This window comes from Bombina bombina, chromosome 11 (assembly GCF_027579735.1).
Source record: "Bombina bombina isolate aBomBom1 chromosome 11, aBomBom1.pri, whole genome shotgun sequence".
Lineage (NCBI taxonomy): Eukaryota > Metazoa > Chordata > Amphibia > Anura > Bombinatoridae > Bombina > Bombina bombina.
In genome coordinates, this window is record NC_069509.1 from 19361582 (window position 1) to 19381382 (window position 19801).

The following is a 19801-nucleotide window of genomic DNA, read 5'->3' on the forward strand; positions in this document are numbered from 1 at the left end:
CTAATCACACCTAACACTTACTGAATTGCCGAATTTATGAACTGAATCGAACCGAATCGAACCGAATCCAGACGAATTTCTTCAAATCCGAATGAATCCGAAACGAATCCGAAACGAATCGATTCGAAATTTTCCGAATTCGAATCGATCCGAACCAAACTTCGAAAAATTCCGAATCGATCCGAACCGAACCGAATTTTTTCGCCATGCACATGTCTACTTATGTCCCTGAAATAAAGTAACTACAGTACAGTCTCCTTTTTCATAAAGTGCTAATGCTTATACGTAGCATTTCTAGCCAGTGAGATAAAAATAGCTAAGCCTGGGATTTTACACTATTGCTAAAAACAAATATCGCAGACTTGGCCTTTTACATATTAAAAAGGTAGGAAATAAAAGTGAAGTGATTGGCTGAATCTGTAATGTTCTGCAAGTTGTTTCACCTAGAGATTAATGAGACTCTAACAAAGCTAAGAGTTATAAAGTATCAGCATCATTGGTCTTTCAAATTGAGTTGTGAATTTTTGCTAATAGATAATACCGTCAACCAGGGCAGCTACACAGGTGTTACCCATATTCTTTTGTATTGACTTCAAGGCAGATTACGAGTGCCACACTAACAGTAATGCATGAGCGATATCAGGTTTATTGCGGGTTTTTGAGTGCGTTGGATTTAGAGAGGGGGAGAGAGAGAGAGAGAGGGGGAGAGAGAGAGAGAGACAGAGGGGGGAGATAGGGAGAGAGAGAGAGAGGGGAGAAAGAGAGAGGGGAGATGTGTGGAGAGAGAGAGAGGGGAGAGAGAGAGAGAGGAGAGAGAGGGGAGAGAGAGAGAGGGGAGAGAGAGAGAGGGGAGAGAGAGAGGGGAGAGAGAGGGGAGAGAGAGAGAGAGAGAAAGAGAGGGGGGACATAGAGAGAGAGAGGGGAGAGAGAGAGGGGGGAGAGAGAGAGAGAGAGAGAGGAGAGAGAGAGAGAGAGAGAGAGAGAGAGGGGAGAAAGAAAGAGGGGAGAGAGAGAGAGAGAGCGAGAGGATAGAGAGAGGGGAGAAAGAGAGAGACGGGGAGAGAGAGAGAGACAGAGGGGAAGATAGAGAGAGGAGAGAGAGATGGGGAGAGAGAGAGAGGTTGAGAGAGGTGAAAGAGAGGGGAGAGAGAGAGGGTGGGAGAGAGAGGGGAGAGAGAGAGGGGGGAGAGAGAGACAGAGGGGGGGAGATAGAGAGAGGAGAGAAGGAGGGGGGGGAGAGAGAGAGAGGTTGAGAGAGGGGCGAGAGAGAGAGGGGAAAGAGAAAGAGAGGGGAGAGAGAGGGGGGAGATAGAGAGAGAGAGGGGGAGAGAGAGAGAGTGAGAGAGAGGAGAGAGAAAGAGAGAGAGAGGTGAGAGAGAAAGAGAGGGGGAGAGAGAAAGAGAGAGGGGAGAGAGAAAGAGAGAGGGGTGAGAGAAAGAGAGAGGGGAGAGAGAGAGGCTAGAGAGAGGGGAGAGAGAGAGAGAGGGGAGAGAGAGAGGGGAGAGAGAGAGAGAGGGGAGAGAGAGAGATAGGGGAGAGAGAGAGAGGGGGGAGAGAGAGAGGGGAGATGGAGAGGGAGAGGGGAGAGAGAGAAAGAGAGAGGGGAGATAGAGAGGGAGAGAGAGGGAGAGAGAGAGCGCAAAAGAGGGGGGAGAGAGAGAGTGCAAAAGAGAGGGGGAAAGAGAGCGCAAAAGAGAGGGGGGAGAGAGAGAGCTCAAAAGAGAGGGGGAGAGAGAGCGCAAAAGAGAGGGGGGAGAGAGAGAAAGCAAAAGAGAGTGGGAGGGAGAGAACGCAAGGGGTGGGACCACTGTACTGCAAAAAATGGCCCGTGTGAACGGGCTTTAGGACTAGTCCTATATAATAAAAGGCCAATTGTGTTTGTCCGAAGCTGTCATGCGCAGTAGAGACTGCGCAAGAGGACAAACAAACCTGGCCTTCCAACTGACCTGGCGTCGTGTGGTGAAGTGGGCGTGGCCAGGCAGATACGGAGTGGGGGTGACCGGGCGGGTGCGACGTGGGTGTGACCGGGAGGTGCGATGTGGGCATGGCCTGGCATGACGTGGGTGGGGCCAGTCGTGACGCGGGCATGGCCAGATGCCGGGCCAGCTGCAGAGAGACAGAGAGCTCTAAAGAGGGGGGATAGAGAGAGCAGAAGAGGGTGGATAGAGAGAGCAGAAGAGGGGGGATAGAGAGAGGGAGAGAGAAATAGCAAAAGGGAGAGGGGGAGAGAGACAGCAAAAGAGAGGGGGAGAGAGACAGCAAAAGAGAGGGGAAGAGAGACAGCAAAAGAGAGGGGGGAGAGAGACAGCAAGAGAAAGGAGGGAGAGAGGCAGCAAAAGAGAGGGGGGAGAGAGACAGCAAAAGAGAGGTGGGAGAGAGACAACAAAGAGAGGGGGGAGAGAGACAGCAAAAGAAAGGGGGGAGAGAGCACAAAAGAGAGGGGGTAGAGAGACAGCAAAAGAGAGGGGGGGAGAGAGCACAAACGAGAGGGGGAGAGTGCACAAAAGAGAGGGGGAGAGTGCACAAAAGAGAGGGGGGAGAGTGCACAAAAAAGAGGGGGGAGAGTGCACAAAAGAGAGGGGGGAGAGAGCGCAAAACAGAGGGGGGAGAGAGCGCAAAACAGAGGGGGGAGAGAGCGCAAAAGAGAGGGGTAGAGAGTGCAAAAGAGAGGGTGGAAAAGCGCAAAAGAGAGGGGGGAGAGAGCGCAAAAGAGAGGGGGGAGAGTGCACAAAAGAGAGGGGGGAGAGAGCGCAAAAGAGAGGGGGGAGAGAGCGCAAAAGAGAAGGGGGAGAGACAGCGCAAAAGAGAGGGGGAGAGAGCGCAAAAGAGAGGGGGAAAGAGCGCAAAAGAGAGGGGGAGAGAGCGCAAAAGAGAGGGGGGAGAGAGCGCAAAAGAGAGGGGGGAGAGAGTGCAAAAGAGAGGGGGAGAGAGCACAAAAGAGAGGGGGAGAGCACAAAAGAGAGGGGGAGAGAGCACAAAAGAGAGGGGGAGAGAGCGCAAAAGAGAGGGGGAGAGAGAGCAAAAGAGAGGGGGAGAGAGAGAGCAAAAGAGAGGGGGAGAGAGAGAGCAAAAGATAGGGGGAGAGAGAGAGTAAAAGAGAGGGGGAAGAGAGAGCAAAATAGAGGGGGGAGATAGAGAGCAAAAGAGAGGGGGGAGAGAGAGAGCAAAAGAGAGGGGGGAGAGAGAGCAAAAGAGAGGTGGGAGAGAGAGAGAGAGAGAGAGTAAAAGAGAGGGGGGAGGGAGAGAGTAAAAGAGAGGGGAGAGAGAGAGAGCAAAAGAGAGGGGAGAAAGAGAGAGCAAAAGTGAGGGGGAAAGAGAGAGCAAAAGAGAGAGGGGGTAGAGAGAGAGCAAGGGGTGGGACCGCTGTACTGCAAAAAATGTCCTGTGTACACGGGCTTTAGGGCTAGTATAAACACATAAATACATATGTACACATATATAGACATAAATATAAGTACATTAGAGCCCTTTGCAGTCAAGCATACGAAAACATGTAAGATTATATTTATGTAATACTCATATTTAGTAAAGTGTTATACAATGGGCTCTATTTAACAAGCTCCGTATGGAGCTTGATGGCTCCTGTTTCTGGCGAGTCTTCAGACTCGGCAGAAACAGCAGCGGTCACAAAGACCGCTGCTCCATAACCTGTCCGCCTGCTCTGAGCAGGCGGACACACATCGCCGGAAATCAACCCGATCGCGTACGATCGGGTTGATTGACACCCCCCTGCTGGCAGCCGATTGGCCGCGAGTCTGCAGGGGGCGGTGTTGCACCAGCAGCCCTTGTGAGCTGCTGGTGCAATGCTGAATACGGCGAGCGTATTGCTTGCCGTATTGAGCAAGGTCTGGCGGACCTGATCCACAGTGTCGGTGCCTATGTATTTACTGCAAATATCTCAACTTTTCAATGTTTTGCACCTAGCAGAATATCTTCTATCTATTTATACAGAGATATTCCAATACATATACCTCTATATATATATTATAACTAGTATTTATATAGCACCTTTCTCTCAGTGGGACTCAAAGCGCTTTCTCTTAGAATTAACCAAATCGGCAGCTTAATAGTAATAGCTATTATTATTACCCAATTTAATAGCACTCATTTTATCGACCTCGGAAGGATGAAGGGCTGAGTCAGCCCTGCCGGGATTTGAACCTGTGACCTTGGATCTTTTAAACAGGCTTTTTTGTAGTCAGGGAATTTTACCATCTGAGCTACCTCATATATATATATATATATATAAATATATGTATATATATAAATATATGTATATATATAAATATATGTATGTATATATATATATATATATATATACATATGTATATATGTATATATATGTATATATATATATATATATATATCTCAAAGTATATATATATATTATACCAAAATACCATCAGACATATATAGAAATATGTATTTATAAATAAATAGACCATATTCTGCTAGAAGAACATTGGAATGTGAAAAATGTATATTTTTATATTGAGTTTGCACGTGAGTAGGGTGTTGGTTCTTTTCCACTTTTTTGCTCCATTGTCTTCTATGGAATACGTTAATTCTGGTGACATCCTAAGTTCAGCTTTATGCACGCATCAGGTATGCCCTTCTGCGAACACATTTTACTATTAACTTTTAATACGTTCGCTACCCGACGCATGCAAAAAGCTTATTCTAGCAGAGTGAGCACGCAAACAGGAGTGTTAAATCCTGCTCCACTTGTAATCTGGCCTATACATATATATATATATATATTACAGCCTTTATATATCTCATTTTTTGATTGGAATATATATTTCTGTGGTGCATTCTGTATTAGTTTATATTACTCATAAACTATCATAATTTCTAGGTATTCCTCTAAATGATAAATTATTGCATTATTTTTTTCTACTTCAGTAGTTCCTACTTTTCAGGTCACTGCCCCTTTAGTTCTATAAATTCCCCATCAGCACACCCCTAACATAATCTATAGAAATATTTTTCCGACCAGGGCCCCCATTTATTAAAGTCAGGACGGACAAGATGCAGCTCTGAGAATTATAATGTGCTGCCTTTATTTAACATTGCACAAGCAATTGCTTGTGAATCTGCACCCTCTGCTCACACACAGCCAATCAAGTGAGATCAGGGCTTATTACCTGTACATGATCACCTGTACATAATAATCTGCACATGATCACCTGTATATGATTACCTGTACATAATTACCTGCACATGATCACCTGTATATAATAATATAATAATCTTTACATGATCACCTGTATATGATTATCTGTACATAATTACCTGCACATGATCACCCATACATAATAATCTGTATATGCTCACCTGTATAGGATCACTTGTATATGATTACCTGTACATAATTACCTGTACATGATCACCTGTATATAATAATCTTTACATCCTCACCTGTATATGATCACCTGTACATAATTACCTGCAAATGACCACCCATACATAATAATCTGTATATGCTCACCTGTACATAATTACCTGTACATAATAATCTGTAAATGATCACCTATACATAATTACCTGTACATAATTACCTGCACATGATTACCTGTATGTAATAATCTATACATGCTCACCTGTATATGATCACCAGTACATAATTACCTGCACATGCCCACCCATACATAATAATCTGTATATGCTCACCTGTACATAATTACCTGTACATAATAATCTGTAAATGATCACCTATACATAATTACCTGTACATAATTACCTGCACATGATTACCTGTATGTAATAATCTATACATGCTCACCTGTATATGATCACCAGTACATAATTACCTGCACATGCCCACCCATACATAATAATCTGTATATGCTCACCTGTACATAATTACCTGTACATAATAATCTGTAAATGATCACCTGTACATAATAATCTGTACATAGTCACCTTTACAGTATGTGATCACCTGTACATAATTACCTGTACATAATAATTTGTAAATGATCACCTGTACATAATAATCTGTACATAATAATCTGTACATAGTCACCTGTACAGTATATGATCACCTGTACATAATTACCTGTACATAATAATCTGTACATACTGTAGTCAACTGTACAGTATATGATCACCTGTACATAATTACCTGTACATAATAATCTGTACATATTCACCTGTACAGTATATGATCACCTGTACATAATTAGCCCTTAACAAAAAGAAAAGTTACTGGCTCAGCAAGTAATATTACTAACAAGATTGTGATCTTGACAATCTGTATTTCTCTCTTTTTTCAACCTCATCTTCTATGTTACTATTTGAAGATTAGAAAAGGGGGGATTCTGGTAGATACTGTTTGGCTCTGTGTATGAAGGGCAATAGCTGATATATATATTTAATTACAGGTAGCCCTCAGTTTACGCCAGGGTTAGGTTCCAGAAGGAATGGTTGTAAATCGAAACCGTTGTAAATTGAAACCCAGTTTATAATGTAAGTCAATGGGAAGTGAGGGAGTTAGGTTCCAGGCCCCTCTCAAAATTGACATAAGTAACACCTAATACATTATTTTTAAAGCTTTGAAATGAAGACTTTAAATGGTAAACAGCATTATAAACCTAAAAATATACTGTAGATTGTATCATCATCAAACTAAGTATAATAAACAAAAACATTTGCTAAACCACACCTAATAAAATTATCACACAAACACAGACTGTATCATCATCATCAATCTAAGTTTAATTAACAAAAACAAAATAATCACACAACAGACTGTATCATCATCAAACTAAGTTTAATGTAGAAAAACGTTTTTTTACTTGCATTTTTCTGCAGCTAAGGGAAGTGGCTGCTAGATCTTGTTCCTTTAAAAACGGCTCCATTGCTCAGGTCTGGTTATACACTGATTAGCCTGCCTGTGTTTAATCACACAACAGACTGTATAATCATCAAACTAAGTTTAATGAACAAAAACGTTTTTTACTTGCCTTTTTCTGCAAACAGTTCTCTGCATTGAGTCTGCAGCTAAGGGAAGTGGCTGCTAGATCTTGTTCCTCTGAAAGCTGATCCATTTATCATGTCTGTCTTGCTTTTCTTTGCATGTGTTTGCTGCAATACAAGCGGAAAGCTCCACCTACTGGCTATTTTAATGTATGCATGTGCTAATGCTTTCAATAGCAGTCAATGCTTTTCAATAGCAAAAAAAAGGACGTTATTCTGAAACGGCGCAAATTGAACCATCGTAAACCGAGGGCCACCTGTATACTTATATTAATATCATAAAGAACAGAGATAAAAGAAGGACACAGAAAGGCACAAAACAACCTTATGAGATACTGATTCTCTTAATTACATTTATTGGTTTTTATTTGTATTTACATTTAATGAAAGACAATAACAATATACAGTTCTTATAACAAAAGAGAAGAGAGACAAGTGATATGATAGAATAACTCTAATAAATGAGGGCAATGCAGAAATAGCACAGACACGCTGCTGTCAGTCAGACATGTGCTCCTACATGTAGTAGGGAAAAGGAAGGCGCCAATAGGGTAATAACGCTAATACCCAGATAAAAATATAGAAATGGAAGGGACCAATACTCACAAACAGAACGGCACTATGGCGTGCCTAACAAAGCAGACCGGGACCTCAACGTCGCCCGGAAGACAGACAAAGGCAGCAGCTAATCCTCGAGCCGGACCGGGTTCCGTAAGGCCAATCAGGATCTCAGAATAGTGACACACCTTCCTCCTTGTGTGCCGGGGATCTGTACACCAGCGGAAGAAAAGGCGAGTGGCAGTAGACAGTGTTAAAGCTCCGGTTTGCAAACACTTGCACAGTCCACAGATGGAAAGAGGGGAGAACAAACTCCAGCAGGGTAAAGTTAAAACAATTTTATTTAAAATGTTTTAAAATCAAAGCAACGCGTTTCTCGGCTACACAGAGCCGTTTCATCAGGCTGTTACCATTTAAAAATATTTATCACCTTGGTGAAAAAGCTCTCTTCCTCTCGTCTTCTTCTCTCTTCTTCTTCTCGTCTTCTTCTCTCTTCTTCTTCTCGTTGTCTCTGAAGCTGTCTGGCTCGTTCCCGCTCTCTTTCCAATTCCATCTCCTTCTGTCGCTTTTCTTCATTCACTTCTGTATCATGAGCAAAACCCAACACAAATTTCTTACGTTCAGCTCTTTCCAATTTGCAATTCCTCTCACTTCGCATGTGATATGTCACATCCTTCAGAACCTCTTTGAGGAACGTCAGGACTTCACTGATTCTGTCTGGAGTTTTTCCATTGTCAGATGGAGTAAAGTTTTCAAGTTTGAATATGTTATCCACTCCTATGTTGTTAAACTTGTCTTCAACCTCCTTCACATTCCCTTGATTTTTAAAAGTGAGAACCACAATAGGAACAAGTCCTAGAATAGAAATGAAAAAAAACATTTTCAGTCCCAAAAGACAGGTGAATATTATAAAAGGCAAAGTTTATTGTAACATATTTAAAATGTAAGACAGTACACCCTAGATGTCAAGAGCAGACTTTAAAGAGCAGCTTGTGGTGGCTCTTAGTCAGGGCTTAGCAATGCTAAATACCTTACTTTCTTTTATACATGCTAATGTTAAAGGGACAGTCTACTCCAGAATTGTTATTATTTCAAAAGATAGCTAATCCCTTTATTACCCATTCCCCTGTTTTTCATAACCAACACTGTTGTATTAATACACTTTTTACCTCTGTGATTACCTTGTATCTAAGCCTCTGCAGACTTCCCCCTTATCTCAGTTCTTTTGACAGACTGGCATTTTAGCCAATCAGTGCTGACTCATAAATAACTTCACGGGAGTGAGCACAATGTTACCTATATGTCACACATGAACTAGAAGTATCTAGCTGTGAAAAACTGTCAAATGTATTCAGATAAGAGGCGGCCTTCCAGGGCTTAGAAATGAGCATATGAGCCTACCTAGGTTTAGCTTTCAACCAACAGAACAAAACAAATTTGATGATAAAAGTAAATTGGAAAGGTGTTTAAAATTGTTGCCCTATCTGAATCATGAAAGTTTAATTTTGACTAGATTGTCCCCTTTAACCATGTGTATACCCACATCTGTGAATGGCTAGCTCGCAATGGGACATGCAATATTAAGCTCTATCTCACAGCTTGCAATTTATTCAAATCATTCATTTTCATATTGGCATACATGTGATAAAATTCTATACCAAACGATGCTATTTAAAAGGAGAACAATATAAGCATACTATATACAAATAAAAACATACATGTGATAAAATTCTATACCAAACGGTGCTATTTAAAAGGAGAACAATATAAGCATACAAATAAAAACATACATGTGATAAAATTCTATACCAAACGATGCTATTATAAAGGAGAGCAATATAAGCATACAAATAAAAACATACATGTGATAAAATTCTATATCAAACCATGCTATTTAAAAGGAGAACAATATAAGCATACAAATAAAAACATACATGTGATAAAATTCTATACCAAACGATGCTATTATAAAGGAGAGCAATATAAGCGTACTATATACAAATAAAAACATACATGTGATAAAATTCTATACCAAACAATGCTATTTAAAAGAAGAACAATATAAGCATACAAATAAAAACATACATGTGATAAAATTCTTTACCAAACGATGCTATTTAAAAGAAGAACAATATAAGCATACAAATAAAAACATACATGTGATAAAATTCTATACCAAACGATGCTATTTAAAAGGAGAACAATATAAGCATACAAATAAAAACATACATGTGATAAAATTCTATACCAAACGATGCTATTTAAAAGGAGAACAATATAAGCATACTATATACAAATAAAAACATACATGTGATAAAATTCTGTACCAAACCATGCTATTTAAAAGGAGAACAATATAAGCGTACTATATACAAATAAAAACATACATGTGATAAAATTCTATACCAAACGATGCTATTTAAAAGGAGAACAATATAAGCGTACTATATACAAATAAAAACATACAAGTGATAAAATTCTATACCAAACGATGCTATTTAAAAGGAGAACAATATAAGCATACAAATAAAAACATACATGTGATAAAATTCTATACCAAACGATGCTATTTAAAAGGAGAACAATATAATCATACAAATAAAAACATACATGTGATAAAATTCTATACCAAATTATGCTATTTAAAAGAAGAACAATATAAGCATACTATATACAAATAAAAACATACATGTGATAAAATTCTATACCAAACCATGCTATTTAAAAGAAGAACAATATAAGCATACTATATACAAATAAAAACATACAAGTGATAAAATTCTATACCAAACGATGCTATTTAAAAGGAGAACAATATAAGCATACTATATACAACATACATGTGATAAAATTCTGTACCAAACGATGCTATTTAAAAGGAGAACAATATAAGCATACTATATAAAAATAAAAACATACATGTGATAAAATTCTATACCAAACGATGCTATTTAAAAGGAGAACAATATAAGCATACTATATAAAAATAAAAACATACATGTGATAAAATTCTATACCAAACGATGCTATTTAAAAGGAGAACAATATAAGCATACTATATACAAATAAAAACATACATGTGATAAAATTCTATACCAAACCATGCTATTTAAAAGGAGAACAATATAAGCATACTATATACAAATAAAAACATACATGCTAATGCACTTTTTATGCTTGATTCATCTGAACAAAGGGACACTTAAGTCGAAATTAAACTTTAATGATTCAGATAGAGCAGCAACTTTAAGCGACTTTCCAATTTACTTCCATTAACATTTTTTTTTTATATTTACACTTTTTGAGTCATCAGCTCCTACTGAGCATGTGCAAGAATTCACAGAATACACCTGTGCTGTAAATAGCTATGGAACCCGCCCCCTTCTTTTTCTCAAAAATCATAACAACATTTATTAATGACTTTTATTTCTAGAACAGATATAATTGTTAGTAACATATGATTCTGCCAGTTTGAAGTAAAATTGGGCTTAATTTTAAAACAATAATAATAATAATAAACCAATTATTTGCGTAATGTAGCTGCCCCCCCTCAATACCCTCCTCCCTCCCCCTCCCAGATCCCTTTCCCAACTCTTATTTCTTTCCTAAGATATGGTGAGTCCACAGAATCATCAATTACTAGTGGGAATATCACTCCTGGCCAGCAGGAGGAGGCAAAGAGCACTACAGCAAAGCTGCTATATATGTCACTTCCCTTACCCAGAATCCCAAGTCATTCTCTTTGCCTGCGGTGCAGGTGGAGGTGAAGTTTTGGTGTCAGATCTACAATCAAGATTTTTTTATTTGAAAAGCAGAGAAGGTTTGCTCTAATCTTTCTAAAGGGTCTATCTAGCCTTAGCCCATGTCAGTCTCTTCAGTAGGGCAGTGGTGGATTTTGAGCAATTGGGAACTTGTGGGGTACAATCCTCACTGCGTTTTCCAAAAATATGTTGCTGCCCTATTTAGCCTGAGTAAATTTACTTAGTCTTTCTGTATTTCCACAGGTCCATGTGAGGGATGGCATCCTCTCAAACCAGGTGAGCTGTCCTACTGCCGGACAGATAAATGTTAAGGTAAGTGCCAGTTTTATTTTTCTTTGTAAGCAGGGAAAAAGTTGGCACTTATTCAGCTGAAACACTGCAGGGGGACGTTTTTTATTATTCCTGTCAGGGTGCAGGTTTTTATGGCAGTTTTTGCAGCCACTGTTAGTGTGAGGAGTTATTTATTTATTTTATTGATGACTCAGTGAGGATCCGTTTTAAGTAACAGATTATGTACTTTTATTGGAGGTTTTATTGTTTGTTTTTAAGCCTGTTTTCAAGAAAGTTGTTTAAATTGTTTTTTTTTTTAAATGGCTTTTTTTGTCAACTGTAGGACCGCCCCTTTTAGGGAGGTTCTGATTCTTTGATGTCAGACCTTTTTTGGCGCTTTTCTTCACTTCCTGTAGAGTAAGGTGCACATATTTCAGATGGCTCTGCTGTTTAGAAGGCTTCTTGCTGTTTTTGCGTCTCTGGAATCCGGATTGTAAACGGGATCGTTTTTTTCCTCAGTTTGCTGCGCGTTGCAGAACAGGTAGGTCACCTCAGTAAAAGTGTTGCCTGGGGTATGTTTTTCTTTATTTGGTAAATTTAAAAGGACATTTATTTATGAACGTTTTTTTGTTCTGTATTATATCCTTTGTTAAAAGATAAAAAAAAAAAAGGTTTAAAAAAATAATATTTTTTTTCTTTGCTTTTTTTTCCGTTTTGTATTATGGATCAAGAAGCTGTGCAGAATTTTACCTGTAGCTTATGTTTTAATACCCAGATGGAACCCCAGTACCTTTTTGTTCTTCATGTATTGAAAGAACTTTAGCTTATAGAAATAGACTTTTTGACCCTGAGCCATCATTAGCTAAGGCGGATGCTGTTCAGGAGCCTCCTGTTTCAGATGTTCCGCAGCTGTCTCCTCAAGCGTCCCAATCCTATTCATCTGCACATGCAGTGCCCTGTGTTTCCTCTCATGCTTTGTCTGGGGTTACTTTGCAAGATATTGCTGCCCAGTTGTCCTCTGTGGTATCTGAGGCGCTGTCTGCTTTTCCCATGCTGCAGGGAAAATGCAAAAGGAAATTTAAAGAAACAGTAACTAAGGTTTCTGATCCTGAAGTGGCTAATCAAAGTATTTCCTCTCAGAAGTCTGAGGATGAAGGTTCTTCGGGTGCATCTGAGGGTGATAAGGCAGTATAATTCCTTCTGCTGATGCTGAAGTTGTGTCCTTCAGAGTTAAGCTGGAACACCTTCGCTTGTTACTTAAGGAGGTTTTGGCTACCTTGGATGACCCGATACTACTATCGTTGTTAACCCTAAGAAGTCTAGTAAGCTGAACAAGTATTTTGATGTTCCCTCTGCGGTGGAGGTATTTCCTGTTCCAGACCGTGCTTCTGAGATTATTGCACGGGAGTGGGAGAGACCTGGTATTCCTTTTTCTCCATCTTCTATTTTTTAGAAAATGTTTCCTATAGCTGACTCTATTAAAGAGTTGTGGCAAATGGTTCCTAAGGTGGAAAGAGCTATTTCCACTTTGGCTAAGAGGACCACTATTCCCATAGAGGATAGTTGCTCCTTTAAGGATCCAATGCATAAGAAATTGGAGGCATTATTAAAGAAAATGTATGTTCACCAAGGTCTTCAATGGCAGCCTGTGTTGTGTATTGTTACTGTTACCAGTGCTGCAGCTTACTGGTTTTACAGTGGGGCAAAAAAATTATTTAGTCAGCCACCAATTGTGCAAGTTCTCCCACTTAAGAAGATGAGAGAGGCCTGTAATTTTCATCATACGTATACCTCAACTATGAGAGAGAAACTGTGGAAACAAATCCAGACAATCACATTGTCTGATTTGGAAATAATTTATTTGCAAATTATGGTGAAAAATAAGTATTTGGTCAATATCAAAAGTTCATCTCAATACTTTGCTATATATCCTTTGTTGGCAACGACAGAGGTCAAATGTTTTCTGTAAGTCTTCACAAAGTTGTCACACACTGTTTCTGGTATGTTGGCCCATTCCTGCATGCAGATCTCTTCTAGAGCAGTGATGTTTTGGGGCTGTCGCTGGGCAAAACGGACTTTCAACTCCCTCCAAAGGTTATCTATGGGGTTGAGATCTGGAGACTGGCTAGGCCACTCCAGGACCTTGAAATGCTTCTTACGAAGCCACTCCTTCGTTGCCCAGGCGGTGCTGATGGAAGGAGGTTTGCACTCAAAATCTCAGGATACATGGCCCCATTCATTCTTTCATGTACACGGATCAGTCGTCCTGTTCCCTTTGCAGAGAAACAGCCCCAAAGCATGATGTTTCCACCCCCATGCTTCACAGTAGGTATTGTGTTCTTTGGTTGCAACTCAGCATTCTCTCTCCTCCAAACACGACGAGTTGTGTTTCTGCCAAACAGTTCTACTTTGGTTTCATCTGACCATATGACATTCTCCCAATCCACTTCTGGATCATCCAAATGCTCTCTAGCATACTTCAGATGGGCCCAGACATGTACTGGCTTAAGCAGGGGGACACGTCTGGCACTGCAAGATCTGAGTCCCTGGCGGCGTAGTGTGTTACTGATGGCAGCCTTTGTTACGTTGGTCCCAGCTCTCTGCAGGTCATTCACTAGGTCCCCCCGTGTGGTTCTTGGATGTTTGCTCACCATTCTTGTGATCATTTTGACCCCACGGGGTGAGAACTTGCGTGGAGCCCCAGATTGAGGGAGATTATCAGTGGTCTTGTATGTCTTCCATTTTCTAATTACTGCTCCCACAGTTGATTTCTTCACACCAAGCTGCTTGCCTATTGCAGATTCAGTCTTCCCAGCCTGGTGCAGGTCAACAATTTTGTTTCTGGTGTCCTTCTTTGGTCTTCACCATAGTGGAGTTTGGAGTGTGACTGTTTGAGGTTGTGGACAGGTGTCTTTTATACTGATAACAAGTTCAAACAGGTGCCATTAATACAGGTAATGAGTGGAGGACAGAGGAGCCTCTTAAAGAAGAAGATACAGGTCTGTGAGAGCCAGAAATCTTGCTTGTTTGTAGGTGACCAAATACTTATTTTCCACCATAATATGCAAATAAATTCTTTCAAAATCAGACAATGTGATTGTCTGGATTTGTTTCCACATTTTGTCTCTCATAGTTGAGGTATACCTATGATGAAAACTACAGGCCTCTCTCATCTTCTTAAGTGGGAGAACTTGCACAATTGGTGGCTGACTAAATACATTTTTGCCCCACTATATGTCTTGTCTGATTATATTCAGATGGATACTCCTCTTGAGGAGATCCAGGAAAGGATTAAGGCTCTTAAGTTATCCAATTCCTTACAGGTCATTAAACTAGGAGCAAAAAACTCTAGTTGTGCGGTCCTAGCTTGCAGAGCCCTTTGGTTAAAATCCTGGTCTGTGGATGTTTCTTATAATCTAAGTTATTAGCTATTCCCTACAAGGGTAAGACCTTGTTTGGGCCTGGTTTGGCTGAAATAATTTCAGATATCACAGGAGGAAATGGATCTTTTCTTCCTCAGGATAAGAAGAATAAGGAGAAAGTGCAACAGAGTAATTTTCGTTCCTTTCGTAACTTTAGAGGTAAACCCTCCGCTTCCTCTTCCAAGCAGGAAATATCCAAGTCTTTCTGGAAGTCTAGTCAGTCTTGGAACAAGGGGAAACAGTCTAATAAACCTGTGGCTAACTCAAAGTCAGCAACGGTTGGAAGGTGAATCTGGGAAAGAGTTCTCTGATTCCAGCCACAAGAGTAGTGTTTTTACGGACCATAATAGTCTCCCTACTAATGAAGATATTTCTGACAGAGGTAAAAAAAACAATGATCTTTGGCTCTTGTCTTGTCCTTCAGTCCTCTCCTCGCGGTCAGTGGCTCTATGTATGGAGGTAATTGGTCTGATGGTAGTTTCCATGGACATCATTCCGTTTGCTCGGTTCCATCTCAGACCTCTGCAGTTATGCATGTTAAGGCAATGGAACGGGGACTATGCGAGTCTGTCTCCGCAAATAGTTCTGGATCAGACAACAAGGGACTCTCTTCTGTGGTGGTTGTCTCAGGACACCTCTCCCAGGGAACTTGCTTTCACAGACCTTCCTGGTTGATCATGACCACGGATGCCAGCCTTTTAGGTTGGGGAGCAATATGAGACTCGGGAGGAGTCAGTTCTCCTTATAAACATTCTAGAACTGAGAGCGATTTTCAATGCTCTACTGGCCTGGCCTCAGTAAACCTTAGCCCGGTTTATCAGGTTCCAGTTGGACAACATAACATCAGTGGCGTACATCAACCACCAGGGGGTAAATCAGAGTTCCTTGGCCATGACAGAGGTGGTCCGGAAAATCCAGTGGGCGGAGTCTCACAACTGTTGTCTTTCTGCGATCCACATCCCAGGAGTGGACAATTAGGAGGCGTATTTTCTGAGCCAACAGACCTTTCATCTGGGGGAGTGGGAACTCCATCCGGAAGTATTTTCCAGTTTAATCCTCAATTGGGGGCAGCCAGAACTAGATATCATGGCTTCTCGGCAGAATGCCAAGCTTCTGAGGTACGGCTCGAGCTCAAGGGACCCACAGGCTTTCTTGATAGATGCTCTGGCAGTCCCTTGGAATTTCAGTCTAGCTTACATATTTCCTCCGTTCGAGAGGGCATCAGTGATTCTCATAGTGCTGGCGTGGCCTCGCAAGATCTGGTATGATCTGGTAAGATCTAGTGGAAATGTCATCTCTACCTCCGTGGAGACTCCCTCTGAGGAAGGACCTTCTACTTCTTGATGCTTGATTGATTTTATCTAAGCGTGGGTTTTCAGAGTTGGTCATTGAGACCATGATTCATGCTTGTAAGCCTTTGACATGAAATATTTACTATAAGATGTGGCATACATATCTGTATTGGTGTGAATCCAGAGGCTACACTTGGAGTAGAGTCAGGATTCCTAGGATTTTATCTTTTCTCCAGGAGGGTCTGTAGAAAGGTTTGTCAGCCAGTATTCTGAAAGTTCAGATTTCTGCATTGTCTATTTTATTTCATAAGCGTTTGGCGGATGCGCCAGACATGCAATCCTTTTGTCAGGCCTTGGTTAGGATCATGCCTGTGTTTAAGTCCGTTACTCCTCCCTGGAGTCTTAACCTTGTTCTTAGAGTTTTACAGCGGGCTCCGTTTGAACCTATGCATTCCTTAGATATTAAGATGTAATCTTGGAAGGTTTTGTTTCTTGTTGCTATTTGTTCTGCTCAGAGAGTTTTGGAACTCTTGGCTCTGCAGTTTGATTCTCCTTATCTTATTTTTCAATCTGATAAGGTGGTTCTATGTACTAAATTAGGTTTCCTACCTAAGGTTATTTCAAACAAGAATTTTAATCAGGAGATTGTGGTTCCTTCTTTGTGTCCTAATCCTTCTTCTCCTAAGGAGCGTTTGCTGCACAACCTAGATGTTGTGCATGCTTTGAAGTTTTATCTTCAGGCGACTAAGGACTTTCGTCAGTCTTCTGCTTTGTTTGTTTGTTTTTCTGGGAAGCGCAAGAGTCAGAAAGCTATGGCTACTTCTCTTTCTCTTTGGCTAAGGAGTATTATTCGTTTGGCCTATGAGACTGCTGGACAGCAATCTCCTGAGAGAATCACTCCTCATTCCATGAGGGCTGTTTCTTCTTCCTGGGCATTTAAAAATGAAGCTTGGCGGAGCCGACTGCCGAGCCGGGCAGACATACAAGTGGGGAGCTCTCTGTCTAAGGACTTCAAATTAGACATTTCCCCCATCTAAAAGATCAGAAGTCACCCACAAATACTAAGATTTGCTAATAGGCAAGGGTAAATTCATTATCTGCAACCACTATCTACCAGCTATGGACGCCGTGGACACAGTTGCTGAGGTGCTTGGGATCTCAGGGCTAGCACCGGCTGTCCGCTAGTACCTTCAGCATTTCAGTAGAAGTCTGGCTGCATTCTGAGGGTCACATTACTAGGTATATCTTACTAGGTATATTCTACTAACATTAGAGCACTAAAGAGGGAATTGTTTCTTGGAGATGACCGCTCAGCAGTGGCGCGAGTCGCCATCTTGGATTCTTGGCGCTTCGCTACATGTTATGTGAGCCCTACTATTCAGCACCCTGCTCACTCACTGGAACATCACAGAGCCTAGACATAATGCTTCCTTGATATACCGGGGTAAGAAACATCCAGCCTACCTTTTATGTCACTAAATATGGAAGTATACATAAGCACGGCGATACGCAATTTAATTGCCACATTAGAGTTCCAGTACAACGATCTAATACAGGAGCTGAGGTCTGATCCCAGTCCAGTCCAAAACTACTACGAGGAACATGGGACAGATATTGATCATGAGCCCCCACCTGATACTTCAGCCTACTCTTCCGATATGATTCAGCCCTCAGGAAATATATTAGAGGATCAGCTGGGGAAAGAAGAATATCTTTCTCCGTTGACTCAGGAGGTCTCGTTGAGTGAGTCTGAAGCCTTTCTTACATCGGACTTTCCTTGCAAAGCATAGAGCCACTGGGACCTGATAATCTGGGACTTTTTCAGGTTAATGTCGTCACTGGGTTTACTGCAGCATTTACACCGATCAGCCTTGTCTGTATCACCACTGTTTATATGTTGCCTTAAGACGGGCATTGGGTGATATTTTTTTAGGGCACTTTGTTTTCTTTTGGAGTTACACCCCTATGACACTGTTTCCCTAACGATTATATTTTTTTGTTTTAAACATAGTGACTGAGACATTGTGTGGACCTTTCAGTCATTAATCACAGTTACCCCTCATCATCCCACGGGTTACATAGCTTCACATGGACTATATGAGTTTCATATTTTCTCACAAATGTTCTCTAATATATTGAATACATGATTTATGTCTGCATAGCTTGCCTAGCATAGTTTTGGTCCTAAATGTTATGTTGTATAGATCCAGTTTTTATTATTGCTTATATGTGAGATATATAGATATGTGCTTATTCACACTGATACAGACGCATAACCCTTTTTCACAGGCCTTTAGAATGCTAGAGATGGGATTACAGAACTATGTTTTTGAGTAAGAGAGCCCCAATGCTCACATATACAAGCACTCTGGAGAGAATTTCTCTTTAGATAGATATTTACATGTCTTACCTAGGACTGTTTTTAGCATGCACTGGCAATGTAGGCACAGACATTCACCCCAGCTTCTTGTCTATTATATACTAATCTATTTAGGTTTCATGTTTATGTTTATTACACATTTGTTTGCATTTTATATTTGGTATAGTTATACCAACCCCATAGATGTATAAGGGTAAAACACATTATAATCCACCTCATTCACTGTTAAATACTTTATATCTCAGTTATGGTTTGTTATAAGCTTCTACGTGGGTGATACATAGCTTTTCACATTTATAATGTCTTTTGGATCATGACATGTATAGTTATTGCTCGCAGTCTATGGGTATTATTATGCAAATAACTCCTTGAAAAGGTGTAATATTAGTACAAATCATCTGTTTCTGTTGGGCCCCTCTCCTCCCTTTCCCGCCGGTACTGGTTGCCTGTGGGTCATACCCACATTCCTTTTTCCCACATCGCCTATAGCTGGCACTTTCCTAGGAGAGGGGCTCACCCAGAAGTCCCCTTTACTCCATACTTACTGATGCCTTCCCCTCCACATAATGTTGTTGTGAGCTACTCTTCTTAATCTTATTGAAGGCTAATTTGCTTGTACTACGTATTGGATTAAGACTCAATTGCCTTCTACGTAACTACGACCCCTCCCTTTATAACAGCACTTAGTTAAGATATATGGTATGATATGTGGGTCAACTTGTATGTATGACCATGTTCCTGACGTTAGATTAGAGCTCCTGTAACTATCAAGATCATTTGCCCTATGGTCTTTATTATCCCTGTATCCTAGTCGGCTCCGCCCTCCACCTCCCCCTCATTGATCTCTTCCCTCAATGTTATACCAAGAAGTAATTTATAGTTAATGTTATGAATGGGTAATTCCTGCATTTTCTGAATAGGAAACTGTTTTCTCTCATATATTCAGAACCTAACAAATGGTTGACCACACTTGGTATTTTCAACCCTCATTATAGATACAGTCAAGGTACCGTAGCTGTACCTCTCTTGCAACTGTTTATATAGTCATGTCATTTGGTACATACGTAGAGACATTAGCACCAATGGTATTGTGGCATCCCTATATGTATCACTAGGGACTGCCTCTTCATTAATATA

The 19801-nt window shown here is 40.7% G+C and overlaps 1 protein-coding gene across 1 annotated transcript in view; it reads right to left on the reverse strand.

Annotated features, from left to right (window-relative positions):
- Positions 1 to 7306: 7306 nt before the first annotated feature.
- The window catches only part of LOC128642335 (uncharacterized), a 29298-nt gene continuing 16803 nt past the window's right edge, over positions 7307 to 19801 (reverse strand). The window contains exon 4 of the mRNA XM_053695067.1: positions 7307 to 8394. Coding sequence (XP_053551042.1) covers positions 7946 to 8394 — 449 coding nt within the window. The 3' untranslated portion in view covers positions 7307 to 7945. The remainder of the gene's footprint in view (positions 8395 to 19801) is intronic.